The 9859-nt window shown below is 48.8% G+C and overlaps 1 protein-coding gene across 1 annotated transcript in view; it reads right to left on the minus strand.

Moving 5' to 3' along the window:
• Nucleotides 1-8860, minus strand: part of SLC1A4 (solute carrier family 1 member 4) — a 28066-nt gene extending 19206 nt beyond the window's left edge. The window contains exon 1 of the mRNA XM_056123328.1: nt 7980-8860. Coding sequence (XP_055979303.1) covers nt 7980-8539 — 560 coding nt within the window. The 5' untranslated portion in view covers nt 8540-8860. The remainder of the gene's footprint in view (nt 1-7979) is intronic.
• Between the last annotated feature and the right edge of the window lie 999 nt (nt 8861-9859).

The following is a 9859-nucleotide window of genomic DNA, read 5'->3' on the forward strand; positions in this document are numbered from 1 at the left end:
TTCTAGGTAGTTTTATACTTTGACATTTTACAGTTACATCTGTGGTCCATTCGAGTTGATTTTTGTGCATGCTAAGATATCTCTGATTTTTTTTTGTCATATGTTAGTCCAGGTGTTCCAGCATATTTGTTGAAAAGATTATTTGCTCTCTGTTGTATCATCTTTGCTCCTTTGCCAAAAATCACTAGCTATAGCCGCAAGGGTCTATATCTGGGCTCTCTCTGTTTTTTATTAATCTACCTGTGATTCTTTGACGGAACCACCATCTCCGAATGCAACAGTTATATATACTTAGGTCGAGAAATCAACATGATGAATGACCTGGCACCTGAGTTACGCAGGAGGAAGAGAGCGGCTTGGAATGCCTTCAAGAGCATTGAAGAAATAACTAAAAGGACAAAGAACCTCCAGCTACGAGCACATCTCTTTGATTCCACTATTCTTCCTGCATTAACATATGCCTCAGAGACCTGGACCCTACAAAAACAGGATGAGAACACTATTCGGGTCTCTCAAAGAGGAATCGAAAGAACTATGCTTGGAATATCACGATTCACTCAAATGAGAGATAGAATCCGGAGTTCTGATCTTCGTCAACGCTCAAGAATCAGGGACGCTGTCTCATTTGCCAAGACATCAAAAATCAGATGGGCTGGACATGTAATGAGGTTTACAGACAACCGCTGGACTAGAGCCATTACTGATTGGATTCCACGAGACATCAAAAGATCACGTGGACGCCCACCTATAAGATGGTCAGACTTCTTCGTCAAGACCCTAAATGATCGGTTTGAGGCTCTACATGTTCCTAAAACGAACAGATACCATTGGGCTACGCTAGCACGCAACCGGGATGAATGGAGACGTTACTGGCACCCGCTCGAATAAATCGATGAATAACGGGGATTAAGTGATTAAGTGATTCTTTGGCCAGTGGCACATCTTAATAACTGTAGCCTTATAATATACATCCTTCTTCTATTCAAAATAATTATTCTTTTATTTTGCTATTCTCTGCCCTGAACTCTGACCCCTGTCCTTGGGCTTTCAAGCACAGGTGTTGTAGTGGACAGTTGCTCTTCCTTGTCATGAGCTCTTGTTCTTCAGGGATCCACTGCTTTTCATGCCAGCACTTTTGCTCTCCAGATTTCCATCTTTAAAACACTTCCCCAACCTCTTCACATTCATACAATAGCTTCATGGGATTTTGAAAGAAGGAAATCTGAGCCAGAAGGGATTTAGTTTTCTTTCTGGACCTCTCAAACAGTGCTCAGGGGTACCCTCGGGCTATTTCCACTGATTCTTTGCTGTGCAAGCTAATGGTTCAATATGAAGGCCTGAGGATGTGGTGCTGCTCAGACCCTACGTTGCCAGCAACCTCCAGGACTACCCTGTTGGTACCCAGCGACACTGCTTGGGGGTCTCCCAATCTACAATGCGTCATGCTGGATCAGAGGAGGGGGAACCTGTGGTGCCAAGTTTCAAACCAGGATCATACTCATTAATATCTGCACTATCTCTTTGACCCAGGAAGGGATTTTAGAGGTGATCAAATTCAACGCCCTCATTAAACACACACAGACACCAAGGCACGGAGACATTTGAATTGATCCATGTCACACTGATGTTCCATCTAGACTAGCACTGTCCAACAGGAGTTTCCATATTTCTACTATCCAATATGGAAGTCATGAGCACCGAAATCTTAACAAGGGCTAGAAAGGATTGAAAAAAAAATTTTTTTTGCAATGCTGGAGTTAGACCCCTGACCTTCTGCACGCAAATCATACAATCAGTCCATTGAGCTCTCTCTCAAGGATTTTCATTTTTAACTTGACTCATAATAAATATGTCAAAAAATATTCACTTATGGTGCACGTGCGTGTCAGCTTGGAGAGTGAAGAACACTGGTCTGAGATGCAGTTTACAAATCTCTTGCCTGCTTCAGCACAGCACTCGGGCTGACCACAAAAATCACCATCTAATTCGAATTCTCAGCAGTAGGGCGTCTGCCTTGCACGCAGCCAACATGGCCGACCCGAGTTTGATTCCTCCGCCCCTCTCGGAGAGCCCGGCAAGCTGCCGAGAGTATCTCGCCCACATGGCAGAGCCTGGCAAGCTCCTCGTGACGTATTTGATATGCCAAACACAGTAACAACAAAGTCTCCAATGGAGACATTACTGGGCCCGCTCGAGCAAATCGATGATCAACGGGAGGGCCTTTACTTTACTTTACTTTACTTTACTTTTTTTCTATTATATGATCCCGAGAAATTTAGTGAAGTTACATAATACCACATATATGTTAAACCAAATTGTTTGAATGTTAGTAGGCCATGAAACCAATTTGCTGTTTTTGAGCAGCATCTTATGAGGTGTAATACATGAAAGAGAATGAAAAGATAGAGGAATGTTTCACATGTAAGATATTGTTGGCAGAACCTGCATATGTGGGTAGTGGGAGTGAGGTACATAGATGTAGGTGCCATCATTTTAACATGTTGATGCCAACACTGCAGTCTGTGTTAAACCATATTTAAGTGCGAGTCACTGGTGGTATTTGCTGGTGTCAATGTATTAAATGCATTTCTTATAGTGGATTCAAGCAAAACACATTTGCAAAAATGCCAAGACCATACTGCTAAACCCAGAGACCCATGTCAGAAAAAAAAATGCACAGATTGAATGGACAAGTCTTTCAAGTGCTATAAGTATCTCTGGTTGGGTTACTTAAAGCAAACATCAAAGCTGGTATGAGTCCCAAACTAGTGAAAGGAGAACCTTTAGGCATTACTTCAGACTCTGGCAGCTCAGACACCAAAGACTTCAAACGTGCACCTTTTTCATACATCCGGGAGGTGTGCTCTCTGATCCTATTGTCAAGAGTGGGATGCATTTCCCTGTTCCATATAAGAATGTAAAACAATTTGATTTTGCTTAGGTATATTAGGTAAATGTTCCTAAAGCATTTCCTTTAATTTAACTTCAAAAATCCTTTACTAAGCATACAAAATTTTCAAAGGATCTTCAGAGCAGGATATGGCATGGTAATGTATACTTGGAAAGCATTTATTGTCCCTGGTGTTTGTTGTTAGAGTCATTGAACAGGCATGTGTCTCTTCAGATCTGGGTACCCCCTATGGGGCTGGGAACAGAGGAAGGACTGGGCATGGTGCACTCTATGGTGAAGGAGGGAGCAGTGGGGAATAATCAGGATGCCTGGAGGTCACTCCTGGCAATACTTGGTCAATGTGAGCCACATGGTTAAATACTTGGGCTACTGATGCTGGACAGGGTCCAGCAGAGCTTCAGATCTGAAGACCGGAGTCCACAAGGCCACACCCAATGATGTGGTGGTGGTGGTGGTGGGTGATGTAATACTGTCAATTGAACTCAGAACCTCATGCACACAAGGCTCCAGTTCTAGTTCATGCTCCAGTTCTTTAAGCTAGCTCCCTGGCGCTCTCCCCTCATCTTAAAGGGAATAACAAATTTGTATTCTAAATGAAGAGACTAATGCTGAGCCCCTGAGGTGGGCACCTTTTGGTGAATGACACCTTTGCAATGAGGCTAAGGAAAAAGAGTCATTTTCTCTATTAAGTAGGCATTGGGAATCTCTGAAAGGTGGAATACACTTGCGTATCAGTGGGTCATGCCAACACAAATGCAATAAACTCTCACAACAAATCTAGGGAGTGGATATCATTATTATTTACAGTAAGGCTAATCGAAGTCTGTGAATCCAAACCTGGACACTGATTTCAGGGCCTGCTCTTAATTTCTACACAAGCTGCCTCGCTGGGTTTATGCTCTAATTATAACTATGCCGGTATTTTCCTGGATAATCAAAGGAGTGAGTTGAAATACCTTTTTCTACTTTTCTGTTACTTCTTCTTCTTCCTTTTTTTTTTTTTTTTTGGTGGTACTGAGAATCAACCAATCAAACTCAGGGTGTCATGAATAAGCTTTACCACCAAGCCACAATCCTGGCACTAATGTGCTGCCTTTCCCCCTTTTAATCTCTAGACAGTCAGACTAAGAAACCACTATTAATTTACATCTTTTTAGATTTGTTAAGAGTCCTTATCTTGTCTTTAGAAGAGAAAGGGAGAGGCAGAGGTCAATTCAGGTGCCATGTACAACATTTTAAAAAATGAATTCACCCTTCCCTCCATTGGCTAGACATTAGCCCCCTAGGGGCTAATATCTAGGGGCTGGTGTTAGATCTCTGACTCAGATAGACGTCTTTGCAAATACTAAAAAAGTATATTCTTTGCAGCTTGAGAAAAAAAACCCAACTTGGAGTCCAGTGTCTCTTGTCTCTGGCTGTGAAGGGAAAGCCTCACAGCATTGCACACTGTCAAAAAAATGAACATGAGAGAAAAAGAATAAAACCAGAAAAAAAAAAAACCAGAAAACAGGCAACAACTCACTGTGGCTACCCGCACATGGCAGGCTCCTGTTGCATTTTTGCAAAAGACAGTGGCTCGAGGACATCCTCAGTGGCCAAAGCAGACAGATCCCTGGGACCAAGGGCTGTCCCCACCTCCTATGCAGAATTGTCTCTACCTGTTTTAGCACCCCAAGGAGCCGTAGAAGCCAGTTATCTCCCATCTTTCCATTTATAAGGGAGGCTGAGCACATTTAGATTGGGAGGTTTTTCTACCCATTTCTGAATAAAGACTCTGAGGTATACTTGTAACTTTTCTCCACTTTTCTGATTCCCCTCAGCTCAGAACATAGTCCTGGTTCCCTTCCTGCTTCTCCAGGATCTTTAGGGATGCCAGTCAACTTAGGACAATTGTACATTTCAAATCACCTTGAACTTCCCCAGACATTGTTTTTCATTCACTGAACTCACACTAAGAGGGACATTTCTGTAAACTGGAAAAGCCAAACCATTTTGTAATATTACTCCTTTCACGACAGAACAGTGTATCCTGGGCCAGCTCTGTTCCAAGAGCTTTATCAACAGAACTCAGTTAACCCTGGAAACAACCCTACCTGGTAGGAACGTTCTAGGAACATGTTTCTGCTCCCCCAAAGCAAAGATGTTGCTACGGATTAGTGAGAGGCTCTGGTCCTGACAACCTGTAAGCACTATTGGGGAACATGACTGGGTTCCAACACCCTGTTTCTGTCTCATAGATGCCTGAACCATTTCAGTTTGAAGGAAAAAATCCCAGCTCAGTCACTTGGGTTACACTCAGTTCTGAAAGCCCCGAAGAGCTGGGGCTCCGAGGCGAAGCACTTTGCACTGCTCTGTGCTACTCCAGAAGACTATCTTTAATACTCTCACTTGCCAACTGCTGTCGACCTGTCTCTTCTCAGCAATCAGAGTGCCTGGAAGCAGTGCCAGCGCCACACACCCACGCCACAGCCCACCTAGTTATTTCTAACCCGCATGGTAATGGCATTCTTCACTTTTCACAAAGGCATGATGAATATCAATTAGCTTCATTTCTTTCCAACTTGGGGCTCCCTCTTTTAAAAAACTGGAAATTGTGGCAGATCCTAGGGGAACTTCCTGACTGGGAAGGTGATGGACTTTAGTTTAATGTTTGCTGCTCACTGCACTAGGTCACCAAAGATGCTGCCGATTTCTTGCAGGTGTTTAAGTTCTGGGCCAGTCCCAGGCAATGCTGGCTGGATAATGGAGGCGGTTGGGGAGAATCTCTGTTAATTAATACACACACATGTACAATGGATTGAACCTTGCCTTTGCCTAAGAACATGTCCAGAAACCTTTCAAATTGACACTCATGAGGTCTCTGAAGCAAGCAAGTTTACTTCTTTCCATATGTTACCCCCACACTCTCAAACCCAGCAGGCATCTTCACATGGCTAAGAAATCGTATTTCTTTGCTCTTGCAAAGAGCTCAGTGTGGAAGCTGAACCCAAGCACCTGAACACACGCTTGAATGGAAGGCTCAGTGCCTTTGTTAGAGGAAGTGGGCATCAGCCCTGCCCAGCTGCTGCCTGGGACCATTAACCTCACGCTGACTTGGGGAAGGTGAAAGTGGGAGAAATGGAGCCCTGAACGATGGACCAGTGCACCCAGAGTCCTTCCTATCTGTCTTTTGAAAAACCACTTTTGAGCTAATCACTTAATCTTTCTGTCTCAGTTTTCTCAGGCACAAAACAGAATCATTCCACCTGCCCTCCCTTTATCTGCAAGACTGGATTATATGACGCTGACCATTGGCGGCATTACAAATTGCTCCCTAGTCCCAATGAGCCACGAAAAGATTCTCTTGATTCTCTGTAGCTGCAGTCCCATTCATGGAAACGTCTGCACTGATCCTGTCCCATTTGACCACGATGCAAGGTCACCAGGCACTGCAGGGACCGAAGGACCTTGTGTCTGGAACTAGAAAATCGTGATCAGAAAACAGAACTCTCAGGCTGGTGGAGCTGAGGAAATCCCCCATATTACCACTGACCCCTGTTTGGGGGTCAATGCCCCATATCTTGCAGCGAAAGCAATATCTGAGCCTCCCTGTGGGGCACTGCCAGACCTGAGCTAGGCGTGCTCACTCCACTCTAGGCCACTGATTCCTGAAGAAGAGAAGCCTTTAGCCCCTAACCACCTTTTCTCTTGGAGAGTGCTGGCCCAAGGGCTGATATTCTCGCCCCAAGATATAATAAGCAAAGGCACCTTCAGTCTCAGGAGGTTTTTTTTTTTTTCCTTCAGCACCTATCCTAAAAATTAGCCTCCAAACTTCACGACCTTTAAGACTCCAAAACACAAGCTGAGAGAGAGGGAACAAGGGCTGTGGCTCATGTTAAGTGGCCATAGGTCACATCCACCTGCCTTTTTGATAGGAAACTGTGGTAAGCACCCCGATTTTCTTTATTCCCTTCCCCACAGCAAAGGCTTTGGATTTGCTGGACTTGTTATTGCGGCTTTAAATGAACACTGTCTCTTCAGTGGGAGACAGTCGTCACACTTTCCAGTGGGAGAAATGGAAACAGTCGGCAGCCAAACCACTCTGTGCAGGCTTTGCTGTTTTTCAGCAAAGGAGCTTTGCCTCAGTGGTTCGAGACAAAACATCACCACCCACCCCAGGCTCCAAATCTGTGATAAAACCCCAGATGGGGAACCATTGAGGTTCCTCTCACAGCTGAGCCCCCTTAGGTGAGCAAATGCCTCCACGCTGCTGTATCCCCAAACATGGGCTCTGAGCTACCGAAGAAAGTCAAAGAGACCGAGGAGACCCCACCGGAAACCCACTTCACATCTCAGGGGGGAAGCCCAACTTCCGAGAGTCCCACAACAGATCAAGTTGTACAGATGCTTCTTCCCCTCCCTCCAAATAAAGCCCTTCCCCCCACCCCCAAATAAAGCCTCCTTAAAACCCACATTACTTTGAAGTGGTTCCAAATACAGGTGTGGGGGAGAGCAGCTGGACAGTTGCCTGGGGCCAGACACCTGCCAAGCCCCCAGGAGAGACATGTTCCTGGGCAATGGCGCCAATCAAAAGTACCATGTTATTCTTGGATCTACTGACATCTCGAAGAAATCACCAGCTTCCTAATAGCCCCAGGGGCCAAAATGGAGAAATGCACAGAGGCAAAATATGACCAAAGTTCCCAGGAGAGAGTTACTAGGATTTAAAAAAAAAATTGTTGTTGTATTTTCTGGGCAATGGGGGCAGTCTGCGAGTAAGTAGTACAAGGAATTAAGAAGTGAAGAAGGCGGTCTCTTTCCTAGCCCACACTCCCTCCTAATGGGAGTGAATTCTTGCTACAAGAAGAGGCTGAGCTCCTTAAGATGGTCTGGGGTACGCTCGGGTGTTTGCAAAGGTGCGGTCAGCATGCAAACGCTCCAGACATGATCCTGATATTTAAGAAATGTTCAATGCTGGCAGCAGCCAACAAACTATTAACTCTTGAAAGACAGAAAGCTGGGGTGCACCGAATGGCACTCCTATTCTGCCTTTCCCACCGGCCCCCTCTGTGAGGTGGGGTAGCGTTACCTGACCAGGTCGAGGAAAGAATCCACCGTCTCTTTGGGGACCGGAGGCGGCCCCGAGTCGTCCAGTCCCAGGTCGCTAGACTGAAGGGTCTGCGCGCCAGACCCAGGCTTGATGATGAATGCCAAAGCCACGGCCAGCGCCGAGGCGCCCAGCGTGGTGAGGCCGAAGTAGGCGACGGCGATACCGCCCAGGCGCCCCAGGGAGCTGGCATCCAGGGAGGCGGCGCCCGACACGAGGCTGCAGACCACCAGCGGCAGGATGATCATGCGCAGCATGCGGAGCAGCATCTCGCCAGGAAAGGCCAGGTAGGTGATCTGTGTGCGGCTCAGGTGGAGCCCGCGCAGCGCTGCGCCCAGGCCAGCGCCCGCCACCACCCCAGACACCGTGAACAGCACCAGCGCGTTGCGCCGCAGAAAGTCGGTGCAGCGCCGCGTGCGACCCACCGCGGTCCGGGGCATCGTGGACGGCGCTGCTGCTGCTGCAGGCCCCGGTGCAGGCCCCGGTGCAGGCCCCGCCTGGACGCTGTCTAGGTATCCGTTGGTCTCGCTGCTCTTCTCCATAGTGCTGTAGAGCTGCAACTCCCGAGTTACAGGAGGCGAGCGACTTGGGCCCTGATTTAAAACAAAAAACAAAATCGGTTCTGAAAATGAATGGAGCGGGAACAGCTGCGAGGTCCGCCTGCTGCGCTCTGCCGCAGCCCGCTGCCTGGCCCGCGGGGGGCTTCCTCTTTCAGTGCAGCAGCAGGTGCGAGAAGAGCAAAAGAAAAGGTGCGGACCTTGCGGGCTGGTGTCTCGCGCGGAGTGGATCGCGCCGCGCCCAGTCTTCCCGCAGCTCTCGCGGGCCGGAGGATGATGCAACGCGTGAGCGGCTAGGGAGGCCAGGATGGGTAGGAGGAACCGCGAGGGGAGCGGCTCGGTCCCGCCCCCTTCACACCCGTTGCCCCGCCCCCCGCCGATCCGCCCAATCAGCGCTCAGCAGTCGTCGCCGCCGCGCCTCTCATGTCCCCGCCCCCGGCCGCGGGAGCTAGGGGGAGGGGCCGCCGCGTAGGGCCGCGGCGAGTTGGCCAATCCCGGCGCCCGCAGCCGCCTCCCGGTCCTGTTAAAGGGGGCCGGCTCCCGGCACCCGCGGGGAGGCGTGGCCTGACGGACAGCCCAGGCTCGTTGGCACCTGCCAGGGCCGCGCCGGCTGGCGGGGGGTCTGAGCCCTCGCGGCGGCGGGCCGAGGACCCGGGAGAATGTGGAACGCTGCGGCGTTCCTGGTCCTGGGGACTGGGAGGGGTAGGGGGGTGGGAGGGGGCTCTTCCAGGGTTGGGGGGTCTTGGAAACTGGGGGAGGGAGGGTTAGTGGGCCACAGAGCTCGCTGGTGTCCTGCCAGAGGGCGACACGCAGCCAGGGGCGCGCGAGAGTGGTGGTGGTGGGGGCGGTATCCACCCGCTGCCTGCATCCTCCTCCAGCTTCAAATCCTCCTCCCCCCGGGGAGCCTTGCCGGGACCCCGTGTGACAAAGCGACCAGAGTGCCCAGGACAGGCCGTGGCTCTGACAGAGGATGAAGGAGTGCATGGATGAAACGGTGGAATGAGAAAAACATTATCACTCGCGCATTCATTGCTCTGACAAAACTTCATCGCTAAGACTAACACCAAACTGTTTCCTGCCGTGCAGGAAGGAGCATCAGGACGCTTGGGGTGTGGCGCGCAGGCTGCCCTGGGTCACCTAGCGAACTGCCCATTGCAGTCGCAGTCTTCCCTAAAGTTAGCTCTCAACCACCACTTCTGTTTTCTGCTACACAGCTTTAACTGAAATACATGTCACTGACTCTTAACCTCTTCCATTCCCACAAACTGGAAACAGTACGGAGAGTAATATAGCCAGATGTTTTTT

The sequence above is a fragment of the Sorex fumeus genome, unplaced genomic scaffold (genome assembly GCF_029834395.1).
Source record: "Sorex fumeus unplaced genomic scaffold, SorFum_2.1 ptg000006l, whole genome shotgun sequence".
NCBI lineage: Eukaryota > Metazoa > Chordata > Mammalia > Eulipotyphla > Soricidae > Sorex > Sorex fumeus.